An 18,429-nucleotide genomic window follows, 5' to 3' on the forward strand; every position below is an offset into this window, starting at 1 on the left:
AGCAAGTTCAACCATAACTCTAGGCATAAACTTTAACTAAACATATTAAACACAAAATCCAGAACTTATATATTAGCTAAACTTGGAATCAAATACAAAAGATAAAGAGTTGGAAAGGAAAAATAACCCTTGTCACATGAGCTCTTTCCTTGCCTTCTTCATCTCCTTCTTCATCTTTGCCTAGCTAATAAACAAGAAGGATGAACTACTACTCTATACTAAACTAATCTAACAATAAGAGAATGGAAAAGCTACATTTTTGCAGACTCCAAGCTTCTCCCGTATGCTCTGCATGTCCTGGTTGCTCCCTATATAAACTGCTCCAAAAGCTCCTTTTCCATTGGTCCAAATTTGCTGCATTTGATTTCCAAATCTGAAATTGTTAAGATAGTCAATAGCCTTTGTTTTTGACTTGAAAATATGCCAACTTTCTTGCCCTTTTGTCTTCTAAAGCATGTGCACCGAATTCTCTTGCAGATTGTAGCTGGAAAGTAGTCAGAACACAAGAGAATTGACTGAGCAAATTGCAGAATTGCGGCCAGAAAACGCGCCTACACAAAACGCGGTTACAAGTCACGTTTTGTGTACTCGCGTATTCACTTTGTCCTTACTTCAACTGCGATTTCCTCTATTGTAGTATAGTGGTGAGTATTCCCGCCTGTCACGCGGGTGACCCGGGTTCGATCCCCGGCAACGGCGCCAAAAACTTGACGGGTATTTTACATACGTGCAAGCTAAAAAATACCGAATTACACCCGTTCACTGCAAGTATACAGATCAACTAGTAGTTTAGGGTATATATCGGGTCGATCCCACAGGGAAGAATGCAATTACCGATGTTTTCAAACTCCTTTATTATTTAGACTACCACAAATATAAAATTTAAGAAAATAACACCAGAAAGCTCCTAGAGATATGGAATTCCTTACTACTCTTGCAAATGAGATTATCGGTTAAGTGAATGCTATTATCTTGATTAGTTATGGCGTAATTTCCTAATGTATGTGAAACCTACTTTCGTAGTGAATCAACTATACTTGTAATTAAATCATACCTACTCTCGTGGTTATGAAATTAACTACAAGTTCATTTCTTCTATGAAATTACATGAAACAAGTCACTTAAGCCGCATAGGTGCACCTCTACTTTCGTGAGTGTACTCCCTAGGCTTATCACTTCTTTGAACTAGTGTTAAATTCCAATTTTCATTGCAAACTTAACACCTTAAGATTATCATAATTAATGGCCAGTTAATCATGATTAGATAACCAAAAGTGATAAATAGCTTGCTCAAAATAATATGACCAAATAACCAAATAAACATCATTAACAAAATATAGCAAGTTCAACCATAACTCTAGGCATAAACTTTAACTAAACATATTAAACACAAAATCCAGAACTTATATATTAGCTAAACTTGGAATCAAATACAAAAGATAAAGAGTTGGAAAGGAAAAATAACCCTTGTCACATGAGCTCTTTCCTTGCCTTCTTCATCTCCTTCTTCATCTTTGCCTAGCTAATAAACAAGAAGGATGAACTACTACTCTATACTAAACTAATCTAACAATAAGAGAATGGAAAAGCTACATTTTTGCAGACTCCAAGCTTCTCCCGTATCATTCCTGGTTGCTCCCTATATAAACTGCTCCAAAAGCTCCTTTTCCATTGGTCCAAATTTGCTGCATTTGATTTCCAAATCTGAAATTGTTAAGATAGTCAATAGCCTTTGTTTTTGACTTGAAAATATGCCAACTTTCTTGCCCTTTTGTCTTCTAAAGCATGTGCACCGAATTCTCTTGCAGATTGTAGCTGGAAAGTAGTCAGAACACAAGAGAATTGACTGAGCAAATTGCAGAATTGCGGCCAGAAAACGCGCCTACACAAAACGCGGTTACAAGTCACGTTTTGTGTACTCGCGTATTCACTTTGTCCTTACTTCAACTGCGATTTCCTCTATCATAAAGGCTGAACTGGATTTTTTGTAAAACACCAAAGTTGTAGCCCTTTGAGTTAGCTTTCCAATGCTTCAAGAATCATCCAAATCTGAGCTTTGTAGCTTGAGATATGATCGAAATACTAAACACTGGTCAGAGCTCTGTTTTCCACTTTGGACAGCTGAGTTGAATTTCGGTATTTCAACTTTTGGACTATGAAAAAGGCTGAACTGGACTTTGATGTCTTCATACCAAATGTAGATATATCTCTTAGCTTCAAAATGGTACCAAGATCACCTTGATCCGATCTGTGTAGCTCCAGATATAGTCAAAATACCAAAACGTGTCAGAGTTGTCAAAACCTGACTTTTCTTGATTCAAATTGCATTTTTCCTTTTTACACTTCATATTTTATTTTCACCACTTTAATCCATCTTCAATCATCCAAATATCTTCTCAATGCACTTCATTTGATGATTGAATCATTAAACCTACAAAATATGAAGTTTTTCCCATAAAAATCCATAAAATGCAATGTTTAGCCATTTTAACATAAAATGTAGTTTTTTACCAAAACCTTAGTTATTTTAGTTATTAAACTAAATAATCAAACCAAAATTAACTAATAAAACACACTAAAAATACGTAAAATATACTCTTATCAACTATCATTTCATTCGTGAACAAGTACAAAACGGTCTCCTCAGAGTCTCTTATGTCTCAGCTTCTGATCAGCTGGCCGATGTCCTCACCAAGCCCCTGTCTCGCCAACAATTCACCATGGTTTTGAACAAGATTGGACTCACTCCACCACCGTCCATCTTGCGGGGGGATGAAAAGATAACATAACCGATGCTCTGTCTCCTAGATTTCTGGTAGTTAGTTCTGCTTAGAATTAGTCTCCGATAGGTATATCTGTTGTAACAGAACACATCCTCTAGGCTGTATTTTGTGTTTAAATACTAAGGCAATCGCTAGGAAAGGGGTAGGGGAAAACATTATATGCAAGCCTCTCTTCTTCCTCACCTCTCTTCTACAATTGCCACAATGAGATCGGGAGCTGAATCATCTGTGAAGGCATTGCAAACATCTCTTCTCTGAAGGTCACGAGGCAAATTTTCTTCCCGACTAACTCCGTAGAGATATTCCACCATTTTCTTGCTTTCTGACGGTTTCCGCCATTTAGCAGCATAGAAGAGGGCAGTATGTTTGTTCACATCCCCAAGGTAAGGCAAAATTGGGTTCTTGTTCACCATTGCTTTGGCAGCGTCCACATCTGCAGCTAAGGCCACGTGATGAAGAGCAGTTCGGCCAAGTTGGTCTCCGGCTTCAAGCTGCTCCTCATCTAACTCTCCCACAAGCTTCTGCACAAACACTGACTGGCCACAGCTAGCTGCCACATGAAGGGCTGTCATGCCAAGGTTGGAGATTTTTGCTGTCTCTGCATTTTGATTGGAACGAAATTGGCAACGAGCTTCTTTCCAATTTCCTTCCATTGCAGCTCTGTAGAGTTCTGGGAGCTTTGTTGTAACAGCTTTATCAAGTTGCTGACCCCCCAATTTCTTGAATTGCTCTTCACCTACCAATATGCAAGAATAGGCTGAGCTAAAAAGCGAAAAAGAAAAGAGGGGGGAAAAAAAGGCCAAGCTTCGGTCAAGCGTGGTACATGGCCAATTGTCCATCCTCAAAATTTCCAAAAGTCTGCTTGCACCCTATGGAATTCGTTTCATAAGGAATAACAGCCAAGCATATTGTCCTCTCCTAGGAAACTATGCTTAGTCAAAATTACCAAAATGCAACGCAAGAAAGACAACCAAAATTAGGAAATAATGTATTTTTATTTTTTTGAGTTAACAAAAAGTTGTCATATTGCAAGAACGATAAAGAAAGCAAAGGCAATAATTGTTCATCTCCACCCAAGGAATAAAAAGAAAAAAGAACTGAAATAAAACTCAAAATAGGGAATGAGACAAAATTATTGGTATTTCTAAAATTGTGCTCAAAGTAATTAGCCTATAGTTGTGAGTTAGGACATATATCTTTTGTCACACAAAAGTAATCCAAATATACGTCATGTGGCGTTAGAGTACAGTACCATCTCACGAGTGACTATATTCTAAAACTTGAACCTCAGAACAAGGTTGTAAAATTAGTCCTGATGAGGGCCTTAATACGTTTGACTTAAGGTTAAATTGAGCTCTAAAACTCCCATAATTCTGCCAAGGTCATCCTCATTAGAGTTACACAATCAAAGCACAAGCTCACCTCATATATATATATATCAAGGTGGGGCCTAGGTTTCTATTCCATTTCTCACTCCAAAGTCTGAAAAAAATATAAGAGCACAAGGTTATGATCGGATGTGGTATAGACTCGAAACGAAAATTTATAATCACCTAATTAGCAATCAAAACTTTGACGGGTAAGCGGAATGAATAAATCCATGAAGCTTTCATTTCTAATACTCTGACAAAGCACCCAAAAAAAATTCTTACCTTGTTTCATCTTCTCAAGAAATCTTTCGCCCCCGAGCATACCCATCATGCTTTCGTCCATCATAGCACTATGCATGTTGGTCAGCCTTTCTTTAATTCACTTGTGATAATAGACGTTCATGTTTTAGACTAATTTATATCTGAAAAAAGTGGGCATTCCTTGTGTTACATGCTGGAATCAAAAGTACTTCCAACTCCTGTGGCATTGTTAAGAATGATCTCTTGAGTGTTGCAGGGTTAAGTTTTGGCATTAGATTTTACTGATAAAAAGAGTATTCCAAAAACTAAAAGTACTCTGCAATGGGCAATAATGTCGAATTAATGTTGAAGTACACAAGTGCCTTTAATTTTGTCTGGTCACTACATAATCAGGGCAGGGTATCTTCTTTATCTTCCTTTTTGACTTTTTTCTTTTTAGTATTCTTGAGTTTATGGATGAAAGGATTGGTGAACATCCAAGATGATGAATTATTCCAACATAATCAAAACTGTTCTTATTATCTTAATTACGTTTGCCTACTTAGATAATGAATTAATGTCCCATATACTAGGAACCCAAAAAATGGGTAGGATATATAGATTGATTAAGGCGTAGATCTATGAAGAATGTTACTGATTTGAATATTGTGCGACATAAGTTGAAATTTCTCAAAGTGACAAAAAGATTATTTGGGTGTACAAAGATTAAATTTATGTGATCATTGTCTCTAAACTAATTGAGAATAGACTGCAGTATTGACGTCTTTACTAAGTGTGCATTGAAATTTAGAGACAACGGACAGAATAAAAGCACATTTGCTCCTTTTTTTTTTTTTTTGAATTGACTGCTTGCAATTTTATTACCAGAATGATTGGTACATTCGCTTTTCCAGTTCTCACCCTTTCATTTGATTGGGGCCTCTGGGCAGGTAAAGAAGCTTTGGTGGATTATCAAGCAAGACGCCATAAAGCCGCATAAGTTAAGAAAATTGGACCCATTTGGATGGCTAATTTTTGGAATTTTTGTAGAAACGTGTACTGTAATAATTTGATACATGTGAGATAAAAAAATAATTGAAAAACGTATTCACGAAAAATATAAAAAAATTTTGGAGAAAAATGTCATCCCAAACAAGGCGGGTGAAGAGGCAAAGATCAAACACTTCCCAACTTTGGGGATAAACATTAAATTTAAAAATATACACTTTTCCATCCTCTGGTGGTGGTTTGAGCAAAAGATGTAAAGAAATGGAAGAAAGTATAAAACCAATAAAAAATGTTAAAAAAATTAAACAATATATAGTTGACCAATTGCAATGGGAAATGTATAAGGTTGGTTTACAACATTTGTGCAATGTAATTTGGATTTTTTTCAACAACGAAAGTTTAATTAATATCATGTATTATATTATTTTTGATGCAATGTATAAGGTTGTTTTGATGCCAACGAAAGTTTTTTTCAAACACATGTTGTGCATGTCGTTGTGATTTTGAGCAAATGATATGAAGAAAAGAAGAAATTACAGAACCAAAAATGTATTTTTTTTAGAAACAATGAATTTTAATTAATTATCACATTCTGTATATTACGCCAATATTCTTCTAACTTTTTCCTATGTGCAACAAAATGTAACCGATAAGTACCTAATCCTATTTTTTTTTGGTGGTGGGGGGGGGGGGGGGGCGTGAGAGGCACAACTAAAATTAAAACAACATTAAGTACAACTTATCTGGGGAAACTAATTCCCCGCAAATCATCAACTACAAAAGATGAAACCAATGGGGGACAATTAGCAAAAGTACAAAAAGAAGAAAAGCATAGTTCTTTCAACCCCATCTAATTATCCCAAAAAATAGTTGCCAGCAAATTAGCTTTTGAACTTGTAAGAGGAGGACAAAATTTGCCTTGTGGGCCAAGAGAAGAGAATTCTACAGCAAGGCAAAGGGCAGCCAAATGTGGAGAGAGAGGATTTTTATCAGGTTCCAAGATGGTTTTATTACAGTTTGCCCAAAGACACCAGCAAATGAAAGCAAAGAGTGTTCCCCAGGGGATGGAAAAGAAAGGGGATTTTTGTACCAAGGAGCATCCCACCCGAAGCTACTCCTGGAAGTTAACATCAACATTAATGTGGGGCTTAAACTTTAAAGTACTCCCCACAAAACATGGCAATAGGGCAAAGTCTTAAAGCATAGGCCAAAATCTTCAGATTTAAGCAACGATGGCAAAAGTCGTCCTGAGTAATCCTTCTCTTGGAAAGATTGGATTCGGTAGATATGCTGCTTAAGGAAACCAGCCAAATAAAGTGTTTGACTCTTGAGGGGGCAGGCACTAATGTTCCCAATCCATTTGTAAGAAGAAGGGCAAACTCCATGGGTGGGATTGAACTGATCCATATTCTCTACCTGGCTAGCCTGATTATAGACTGATTTTTTGCAAAAAAATCCATTGCTGGAGAGAGTCCATCTGAGTGAATCAGAAGAGGGCTGATGGTTTTGTCTAGGAGTAGCAAAAATTGCATGAGTAATAATAATCTCTGGTAGCACAAAGGAGAAATTTTTTCTGAAATCCAAGTACCTTGAGGCCCAAACAAATCTTTACCTAAGAGATTTTCTTCCTTTCGTATAAGAGGTCCTTGGATCATTGATCTGGGAGAGGAATTTGAAAATGTTAGGATCCAAACGCGAAATAAACAACATTGAAATATCAAATGCACAACAATTTAATAGCAAATAAGCCACAAGCATGAATGATAAATGACACACAATATTTAACGTGGTTCGACTCCACCATTGAGCCTACGTCCACGGAGAGAAACATGTTCTTTATTATGAGAGAAAAACCCTATACAAGAATACAACTTGAACCCAAGGCCAACTCTTGTATACCATCTCTCATCTCTCAAGAACCCTCTCTCACACCCCATGTATAAGGCTACATGATGCCCTTTGTGTCTCCTTGTGTGTCTTAGTATCTCTTGTGTAATATGCCAACCAACCTATTTATAGGGAACATTACTGCCAAAAAAACCAAATAACAATTGGAAACCAATATTATTTCCTAAACTCATATAGAGTAGGAAATAGCATCTAAATCCTGCTAAATAGGGTTTTACTTGACTACTACTTCAAGTAACTAAATTCAATTAGAAAACTAGCTACTTTCCACACCAAATAAAAAATCTACCTAAAAGAATTTAAACCAATTTCCTAACAGAAAACCACTTGTTTTCCCATACACAAGCACATTCTCCATCACTAACTTGCTACGTGGTTCACATATTAAAAAGATCTACCCCCTTCCTTAAGCAGTTCAGATCTAAAGACCCCTTTTTCTTGTTTGAGTTCCAGTCTACCCAAGAGAGTAGATTTATTTCTGCTAACACATTTATTTGAGCGAATTCTAGCCCATGGTTTATGCTTGTCATTCGAAAGTTGCCAGCGCATCCTAAGAACATAAAAGTGCGAATGAGGAAATTAACAGTGAATTTGATCCGTCATTGGCACCATGATTGTGTGGGCAGCATCGTAATTTCACATCAATGATCAATTCCATGTAGCGGTGCCTTTGGTGCATTGTATGGCCGGAATTTATTTCTCAATTGTGTTTTGTTTGCTCTTAAATTTAGTATAAAAAATTATCCTTCACTTTTACCGTCATTTAGTACCAGTTAGTTAATTTGTTCATAAATTTAATATCATGACAATCACTTAGTGTTCATTCTAATCATTATCCAAAGTTAATAATCTTGATTCTATTATTACTTGCACTTGATTATTATTTCATATAATCATTGTGAAGTAAATATTCCTTATGAATGAATATAAATATATGAATGTGAAGTAAATATTCCTTATATGAAGTAAATATTTCTTTTATATGAATGTGAATATTCCATATCTATGAATCTAAATCTGAGCATCGTCGCTGCTCGCGCATGGCGCAAATCCACCTGCTACAACAGGCTACTAGCCTACTTAAATGTCTCTACTAGGAGTCATAAAGCTCCATCAGTACAAGTATTAGTGTGAAAGTATCTATAGGAAGACTCTTATGTATGTAAATATAATAGTTTATTATTAACCTAGATAATTTCTATTTTTTTAATTTTAATGTATTCAACTGCAATAATACTGTGTTTTTAATTTATCATTACTCTTTTGAGCACATACCAATTGTCATATCTGGGCAGCCTCCCGCCTCTCGTGCGAGGCCCAAATTAACTAGTTTTTGTCAAGGCAGCTTGGTGGATTAGGGAGGTTTGTTTATCCCTTGTCCTCCTTTTTTTTCCTTGGTCCTGGTGACATTTGACCAATTCACAAGATGTAACTTCCTATTTCCATCCGCAGCACCCCAAAGAAGGTTTCTCTGGTTTCTATCAATAGAGTCGTAAAATTTTCCCTGGACAATGATAGTAATGAACCACTGAACTTGGCTCAGTGGCAGCCCCCACCTGCAGTAAAAAAAAGGGATAATTTCAGAAACCTTCCTTGAGGTTTCTAACAATTGCAAAGATCTTCCCTGAGGTTTATTAAATTACACCTACCTCCCTTGCTTTTACTATTTATATAACAACATAGATTCAAAAGGCTATATTTTTTCTTAAAAATCCTAAACTACCTTTTTGTACAAAAATTATTTTGCCAATTGCTTTCTTTCATATTTCAACCAAACTCATTGTACTAACAAACTAGCCTAACAAATAGTCTAATTCCAAATTATAAATCTAAGCAATTCCATTATCATAGTCATAAAATTGCTTCTCCCAAAGCATGTATTCAATTTTGAAGATTTATTCCATTATCCAAAAATATTCTCACCATATAGTTTCATGGAATAGTCAAACTCACAATCAACGACCTTTATATTTGCATAATCTTCAATATAGGATGCCATGGTTTAGCTCCATATAGGTGGCCTAACTCCTACTACATGAGCCACATTATGGCCTTGAAAAAAATTCTTAGGGGAGATTTAGACATGGATGGGATTAATCAAATTTAAGAAAAGAAAAGGTATCATTATGACTATAGAGATGTTCAAGAAATTCATTTTGCCAAAAACAAAATTCTGTTTACAATTAATCGCACCCAAACTTCAAACCCAATGCCTACACCTTCTCAAAACAAAATAATCTAGCTTACCATTAAATTTCCAAACATGTTAACGTCTTAAATACAGAGAAAAAACTATTTCCTTAGCGAAACCACAACCAACAATTGTCAAACATAAAAAGAAATATAAATGTACTTATTAATATCTTAAAATGTTTTTTGGATGAATGATAAACAAATTAGCAAATTTATCAATTTCAGTCCCTCTTCCTTTTTTGGCCAATGATTGCATTATTTGTTCCATTATTATTGTGTGCCTCTTCATTTCCTTTGAATTTGACCATGAAATTGGATTTTACTTCAATCATCAAATCTACTCCCTCAACTAAACTTGTGATTTGGCAATTCCAAAGAGAAGAAATGAGGAATAGGAATATCTAGTAGAGTTTAAGGGATCACTTGTGATGTGATTGGCTACAATTATAAGCAATGGTTGGTGGTAATTTGAGAGCAAGTTATAGAAGGAAGGGGTTGGTGGTAAGTGAAAGAGAATCGTCGTTGGTTATAACTTGTAAACATGATAGCCGAAAATGTTAGGTTTTTTTTTCTTTTTTTAATCTCATTTCATTATACTATGAATTATTTATTAAGTGAAGGTTGTTATAGTCATTTTATTTTGACAAGGGAGGTTAGTGTAATTTATAAAATTTGAGGGGAGCCAAGTGAAATTGTTATAAATCTCAGGAGAGGTTTGTGAAATTATCCCTAAAAAAATCCAAAAGTGGTGCCACAATACTTCCTTGGTCGTCAAGTTTGCAGACCTACTAGCGCCTATCACACAAACCTTGTTAGGCTCCCCTCCCCTCTAAATTAGAATAGAATGGATTTATACAATAAATTTGCCATCCACCTTCTAAGCTTTCCTAGGACTTTATCAAGCATAAAGTTAAATTTCTTCTCAGAGGCACGACGAAAGGAAAGAGGAAATCCAAATTAAGAACCCGAGTCATTAGTTTCTTTTTGCTTACTTTGAAAATAATTTCTTTTGCATGCTTCAACAGCTAATAATAATAAAGGCAGAATGTACACTAATAACATCATACATATAAATTTAAAAAAATGAACGCTTGGAGAGACAAAAAGATGGAGAGAGTACACATGCCATAAATAATGAAACTCTGACAGCCTGCATGCAATAGCAAAATGAACAAGGCAAAGAACCACATATAAAAAAAATTATAATAATTCCATTAGTCAATAGAGTTGTTGAACTACATAGAGGACGCCTTAATCTGATGGTAAAAATTGGTATCACAAGATTTAGAAATTTTAGATTCAAATCTTTTTTTTTTCCTTTCATACTTTTTAAATCCCACCCCTTTCCTGTATGAAAAAAGTTAAAAAAAAAGCTCGTATACTACACATGAGATATGGTCTCACTAGTATGTCCCATTAGAGTAGCTATATTTTTAAATCCTTCATTCAAATACGTTTCTTTTGCTGATTGGCTAAACAGCAAACATTCACCTGTAGCAATTAAATAAAGGAAGGGAGATACTTGGCTATTACACCTTAGTCAAATTATCTGCAAGTCGGACATTTTCAAACAATGCACGAGCAAGAATTCTGGAGCAAGTGAATACCTCTAGCATGTAGAACTATAAATAATTTTCAGGTGGCATTAAATTTAGATTTTCAAATTCCACGACCTACTCGAAAAATGAAGCATAAACAATCTATTGCGCTTACCTTTTATCTTTTCTCATGTATATTTTATTATCTAAAATAGCCATTGCTTTGGTGCTGCAGAAGTGGGAATTGACTCACTTTCCAATTCATAAACATTGAACAGACCCTTGATTCTTTTTCAAGTTTAGTATATAAATAACAACCGACCTTCGGCTGGGTCTTCCTGTAATTAATTTTTTGAGTTTTTCCACTTCCAAAAAAAAAATTCTAATGCTCAGCCACATTTCACAATTATATCAATCGAATGTGAAAGGAAGCTTTGATATATCAATCGAATAGCCTTTTCTGTTGAAAAATAGTAGAAAAAGGAAGCCCCATTTCTGATGATACATTTCCTTTAATTTGTGTTGTGTTGCTTCATCAATAGTCAATCTTATAATCATGTCAATATATAAAAATTATTCATATAAAAAGTAATTATATTTCCTTAAATTAGCCAAACTAAACTTAAGTGGAATGGGCGTCAGTGTCGCATAGACTTTCATGGCATGTGATACATTAATACTAATTAACGACCACCAAATAATATGTTTGGTGACATAATATTATAATGTATTACTCGTATCCACATACTACACACATTGTGTATTTAACACTTTTTTGAACGTCAACTACCTGTATCTAAAATTTAGTTAATCAATACTAAACAACCATCTACAAGCATCCATAACGAAACTATCATATTAAATGGATTACCAGGAATCAATTACATTAATAGCTAATACCAACCATAGGTATCTTATTACAAGATATGAACACGTAAACAAGAAACTCGCAAGGAGAAATTAAAGTTTTAAGAGTAAAAGATATTCAATATACTCATGTGAAAGCCATCTATACAATGGTAAACAAATTAGCAGCAAATTGTGGAATGAGATCAAACCCTGTCATTTGCCAACAATAGACGGTGGCCAATTTTCCTGAGACGCCAAGACTTGCGATCCCTTTGTCCCTGAAAAATGCCAGGTCCAGATTTGAATAGGAGCGCTTGCAAAAGCAAAGGAAGCTGCAACCAGGTGAAAATGATAACAGGGAAACAAGCAACGACAGTGATGGGAATGTAAGCCCAGTTAAGCCTTGTCTGAAGTGACAATCCTATTGCTGTACCAAAAGATATCATCATTGTGGCTACAGCGACACCCAAGGAAATTAGACCTCTCAGCAAAACCTTGGGCAGTAAGTCCAGAAAATCGTCTTCTGTATATCTCGATGTTTGCATCGAGAGGAACATGAGCAGAGAAATGGCGGAGAATATCATGGAAAACGCGTTTGATATGGAAAATGCCAGGAAAAGTTTTTTCCTGGCCAGAATCGGGACGCCCGTGTTGCCATTGTTGCCACCGGGTACAGTTATCATAGCAGCAAATGCAACTGTTGCAACCAGAGTAGCTACGACCATGCACGAATTTGACATATCCTTCATCCATTCCTTTGCATTAGTTAGCAAATCTTTATGCTCATCAAAGAATAATTCTCGAGGTGTTTTTCCACCCGAGTTCTTTTCTGTCCTTAACTCAAAATAGACTAATGCTTCCACGGCCTGCATGCAGTTACTTAGAGGATTAATCGATGTTTATGCACTTAATTTGCTAATACTAGTGCAATTAATTTATAGCAAAACTACAAAATTTATGGGTATGAAGTTAAATAAAGTTTTGGGTCAGCTATTATACTTTTGGGAGAATTGCAGTTTTGGTCCCCAATGTTTGTGGTCTTTATTATTCCAACCACAGCAAATATGGTCCCCAAAGTTTCCGATTTTAGGTAGATCTACGACAACTAATGAAAAATTACAATGTATAATGGTCAAATTTAAATTGGAGTTAATCAAAAATTTTAATTTTGCATTTTTGGTCCCTAATTTTTGAAATTTTGATCAATATGGTCCTTTATGTTTCAAATAGTTATATTTAAGTTTTTCCAATGAAATAAAATGTGAACTAAATTTAAATACATAACAAATGTGTTCTGAAATCTTTATAAAAATTCCTAAAATCACTTCACGTTAACTCAATGCTGTCTTTTAGCCTAAAAACATATCTATTTGTTAAATTAATTATAATTGAATAACAATGTATGGATGATATTTTACAAAGTCATGAAAAATGGAGAATCCTAATTAGTATATAACTTTATTGTAATACTATTATATAAATTGTCATGTGATTTGTAGAGATAGGCTTCAATTAGTTTTGGTTAGGAATCTTGACTACATTAATAAGTAAAGGTAATTACCAAATGACGTACTCTTATAAATTTTTTAAAATACTTCTTTTTTTTTTCTTGTCTTTCCTTCTAAATTAAATATTTTAATAATAAAATTTTAATGTACTCATATATATGTTCACTTGCATTCATAATTCTATCAAGAATTTAAACAATTATATAAAATGATTGTTTATTTGAAACCTAATTGACAGCTAATTGAAATGCCAAAAAAATATAATAGGAAAAATTATTTTCAATCAACTTAATTACATATAGTTGTTTACTTTTTAAAGGGATATCAAATTGAGTGCTTAATTATTAGTATAAGTAAAAAATGATAAAATTCATTATCAATTATTTATTGATATAATTACATGTATTTTGCCAAATTGGAGACCAACTATGCAAAAGAGAAGAAATATATTAGAAATTAGTAGCATGATTAATGAAATAAAGAAGAAAGGTTTGTTTAGTTTTTTCATATTTTTTGATACTAGATTTTTTTTTAGTACAAATAATACAATTTCAACCCAATTTATATTTAGTTTCACTATAAAACCGCCAATATTACTATTCAAAACTTAAGAGACTATAATAATTCATATTCCAAACTTTGGGGACTAAAAATGTAAAGTCAAAATAGTTGACTAACAGAAATTTGATTTTGACCGTTAGGAAAGATTGAATTTCCGTTAATTGTCCTAAATTTATCTAAAATTAGAAACTTTGAAAACCACATTTGCTTTGATCAAAACATTAAGAACTAGATCACCACATTGACCAAATATTGGGAATCAAAACTACAATTCTCCCTATACTTTTTGGTGTTACACTTTTGTGACACAATACATTTTATTTTGGGGTAACACTATTTGTCCCTTTCTTGCAAAATTCAGTAGGATTATAGGGACAACTATCATTCTAAAATGTGGCGTAGAATAGGTGGGTTACTAAAAGTGTAACAAAGAACCCAAAACCTTTTAGAAATGCAATGGGTGCCTAAAAGTATATGTTTAAATAGACATGTATCTTATATGGGAAGTAAAGAGTATTCTGTAGACGGTTTGAGATAGAATTGCCAAAACATTGCATTAGTTACCTTGAACCATTGTAATTCTCGCTGCATCTGAAATGCAGGACCTGGGACGGATTGGAGTTGAGGTGTAGGAGCCAATTTTGCTGCCAGATGAAGGGAATTATTTTTCCCCTCAAGTTGTAAGTCGGCATACGCCTTTGTATTTTTTCCAATCAAATTAATCAAGTAATTAAATATCTCCACTCGGCGATGCTCAATAGCTACATGCAACAACAAACGTCCGGTAGGTATGTTCGCATATTGACCGTCATCCAACGTGAAATGTCCGGTGGATGTGTCTGTATATTGATCATCATGCAACAGCAAACGGCCAGTGGCCGTGTATGTGTATTGAACACCTGTGGCATCACGCGACGACACACCTCCCGTGGCTGTTTCTGCATACCAAATTAGATCAGGAAAATGTTTTAAACATTCTTGTACAAGTTCATATACTCCATGCTCCACGGCTAAGTGCAAGATTGCAGTTCTATCCTTGGGGATGAAGTAATTCTGAACAAATTCCATTTCTTGTTTTTGCAACTCTTTACAGACAAACTTTACAAGTCTAACTGCATCCAAGTTTCTTTGCATTGTTTTGAACATCTTCCATATTCCTGCGACAAATAGAAAGACAAGGCAAGTAAGCACGCACAACTTTACGTTTGTACTGAAGATTATTCGGAAAAATATTTTAGGAATAATGGTCTAGCACTTTTTGTGATATAGTTTATGTGAGATGACTGGTAAGAAAATAAAACAGTGATTGGAAAAGTGTTTAGAGAATACTAAAAAATTTTCTAGTAAGTAGCCAATCCAAGAACAGAAATTTGATCTAGGTGACTTCAGCTACATTGGGTTGAGTATCCAATGACTGTAATCAAAATCGTGAATATTCAAAAAATTACAGGCTTGAGTATTCAGTGCATGAAGTTGAAATTTTTAAAAGGGTTAAATTCTAGTAAACCTCCTATCCCCGTGATTTAAGCGAAAGTTAGGAAACTATCTAAATCTTTAAAATTCTTTAGAGAACCTACATGTAATTTGAACAAATATGAGAAATGGATGGAGACTGTCTAAATTGACTGTATAATCTAAAATACTTATTTTGCCCTTTGTTGTTATTCTTGTTTTCAAGGGTACTTAGGGTCTTTTAGATATACATCTGTACTGATCCAAGCTTTATTTTTAACGCCAACTAACGTGGAGGGGATATTTGATAATTGTCTTGTCATTCAAGGGGTTTGACAGTAATATGGTCAAACCACAGGATAGGTTTTATAATCTGGTTAAGCCTCATGTATGTAGAAGCAATTAACCCTAAACACTATACGTCACCGAACATTTTTAGCATCCCAAATTATTGGAAGCATAAGGAACTAATAGAGTAATAAACAAAGATAAAGTAGCCGTAGAACTTCCAAACCTTTATTGAACTTGCTCATAAATTTGAAGAATAAAGCTGCTGAGTCTCGATTCTTGCTGTTAGCAACACCACTTGTTGAATCTTTGTGCTCAGTTTCCTCCTTATCAACTTGTATAGCAACCCCACTTGTTGAATCTTTGTGCTTAGTTTCCTCCTTATCAACTTGTACCACTAAAGAGTAACGAGAATTAGAGTAAAATCGCACAAACTGGAACTGATAAACTGAAGAACTACTTATCGCATATCAATGTACTTGATACTGATAAATATCAAGCACAAGAAAGATAGAAATCCTATGCTAAAGTAATGAGCTGGAAAGAAATAAGTTTTACGTCGCATTTTTTTGCTTAAGAAAGTTTTATATATACACACAACCATGTACGCCGCGCGCACACACATACATATATACATACACATATATATATATACACACACACATACCATAAGCAAACCAGAAACTCTAAGGATGAAGATTCGGAAAGGATTACTTACATTTATAAATCCAGGATATCCATGCAGAAATTTTATTTCCACTTGCAAATGCTTTAGGCTGCATTGCGAGTACATGAAGTATGGACATTTTGTTGTGGTTTTCTTTATAAGCCAACTCAGGATATCTCTCAAGGATACGCAAAGCAGTATCTGTAAAAGAAATCTATGATCATTAGTATCTTTAGTTTAAGACATGTAAGTTTTTGTTATTGTTACTTTAGAGGCAAGGATGGAACTTGGGGCGGGCCACCACCGCATGTCCTGGAGATTAAACTATATTATCTCCTCTAATTAAAAATGGAAAGAATTTTTTAAACAAATTATTTATGAATTAGAAGATTTGGTCCCAGAATAATTTCATAAAATTTTTATGTTGATTTCAAAATCCTTGCGTATGGACATGAAATTACCTCTCCAAAGTAAATACTCTGGCTTCAGCAATGATCAGATGTGACACTAAAGGTTTTGACTTTTGAGGAATGGGCTTTACTGGCCATGTTATAAAATTGTAGCTAAACCAATAATTTCAAAATTCAAACACCCATGCCCCATATATATATATATATATATATATATATATATATATATATATATGATATATAAGGAACTTAATTAGGGGAGGGATTGGTTGAATGGTATAAGGGGAATAAATGTAAGTGAGACACCACGAGTTCGATACCTCTTACTTACACTAAAAATAAAAATTAAGGAGCTTATCTGTACAGGCTGGCTCACCATATGATCCCGTAGCAGTGATTGCCACAATTAAGTCGGGAGCTGAATCATCCGTGAAGGCATTGCAAACTCTGCCCTCAAGAAGAACAGGCACATTTTCGTCCTCAGTAATTACTTGGCAGAGATACTCCACCATTTTCTTGCTTTGTGATGGATGTCGCCATTTAGCAGCATAGAAGAGGGGGGTAAGTCTATTCACATCCCCAAGGTAAGGCAAATTTGGGTTCTTAGCCACCACTGCTTTGGCAGCGTCCACATCTGCAGCTAAGGCCACGTGATGGAGAGCAGTTCGGCCAAGTTGATCTATGGCCTCAAGCTGCTCCCGAGATAGAATCTTCACTAACTGCTCCACAAACTCTGACCGGCCGCAGCTAGCCGCCACATGAAGGGCTGTCATGCCAAGGTTGGAGATTTTTCTTTTCACTGCATCTGGATCTTGATCAAAGATGACTTTAGCCTTTTTCCATCTCCCTTTCATTGCAGCTCTGTATAGTTCTGGGTGATTGGCTGAATCAGCTTGAGCATCTTGCTCACCCCCTTCCCCCGTATCCATAAGTCGTTTCAAATCGGCGCCTGGCACTGGCAGTTCAAGTCAATTTAGAAGGGGCCAGGCATACAATAGTAGTAGTAGTAATGATGATGATGATGATGTGGTGGTTTTTTAGGCAATAACATTATTAATAATAATGTAATTATTATTAATAATGTCATTGTTATTAATATTATTGTTGTTATTTTTAATTTTTATCAAAAGATTAATCTTTAACATTGTGTAAATGAACAAATATGAATCTGCATCCAGACCGGTTAATGCATACACTTTTAGTATAAAGAAACTTAATCCCTTTCTAACCATTACAACATAACTCATAATTAAGATTTGTACCATTCCAAAACTTACATCTCAATAACTCCAATTATAGAGAGTGGAACGTATTACAATATAATCCCAGTATTGTAAACTAGGGTTGAGATCGTTAGTGAAAGTAATCCAACTGTATGACATGATCATGCATAAAGCTCAATAGTCATCATACATTTTTGCAAACATAAGAAACTCTAAATTTAGCACTGACATGAGACTCCTGGAAAGATGCACATATTTCTGCGCACTGTTTCATTATTGTTTAACTATCTATACAATATTAACGGACGAATATCCACAATAATTTGTTGGTCGGCCTAAGTAAGACTGAGCCTATCTTTCTTAGAAGCTTGGCGCGTAATTTTTTGGAGTTCGACTTGAACCGAAGCTCACCTTTTTTCTTAATTGGCTGG

The 18,429-nt window shown here is 34.9% G+C and overlaps 1 protein-coding gene and 1 non-coding gene across 2 annotated transcripts; one reads left to right on the plus strand and one right to left on the minus strand.

The window, feature by feature from the left end:
- Positions 1 to 627: 627 nt before the first annotated feature.
- TRNAD-GUC lies at positions 628 to 699 on the plus strand. The gene has a single exon. It is a non-coding gene; the product is annotated as a tRNA-Asp (tRNA).
- Positions 700 to 12,092: 11,393 nt separating this feature from the next.
- Positions 12,093 to 17,713, minus strand: LOC113750358. Its single transcript, XM_027294345.1, has 5 exons — positions 17,152 to 17,713; positions 16,417 to 16,566; positions 15,925 to 16,095; positions 14,523 to 15,115; positions 12,093 to 12,755 (listed from the first exon to the last, which is right to left on the minus strand). Exons 1-5 carry the CDS (start codon positions 17,702 to 17,704, stop codon positions 12,093 to 12,095), a joined length of 2,130 nt encoding a protein of 709 aa, XP_027150146.1. The 5' UTR covers positions 17,705 to 17,713.
- Positions 17,714 to 18,429: the final 716 nt, after the last annotated feature.

Source organism: Coffea eugenioides, chromosome 10 (genome assembly GCF_003713205.1).
Source record: "Coffea eugenioides isolate CCC68of chromosome 10, Ceug_1.0, whole genome shotgun sequence".
In the NCBI taxonomy this organism is placed as follows: domain Eukaryota; kingdom Viridiplantae; phylum Streptophyta; class Magnoliopsida; order Gentianales; family Rubiaceae; genus Coffea; species Coffea eugenioides.

Coding starts and splice junctions, on each gene's coding strand:
- LOC113750358 (XM_027294345.1), bottom strand. CDS start 17,704: ATGGATACGGGGGAAGGGGGTGAGCAAGATGCTCAAGCTGATTCAGCC. Junction 16,567..17,151: donor CACTGCTACGGGATCATATG/GTGAGCCAGCCT, acceptor TTTCTTTTACAG/ATACTGCTTTGCGTATCCTT. Junction 12,756..14,522: donor GAGAATTACAATGGTTCAAG/GTAACTAATGCA, acceptor AACTGCATGCAG/GCCGTGGAAGCATTAGTCTA.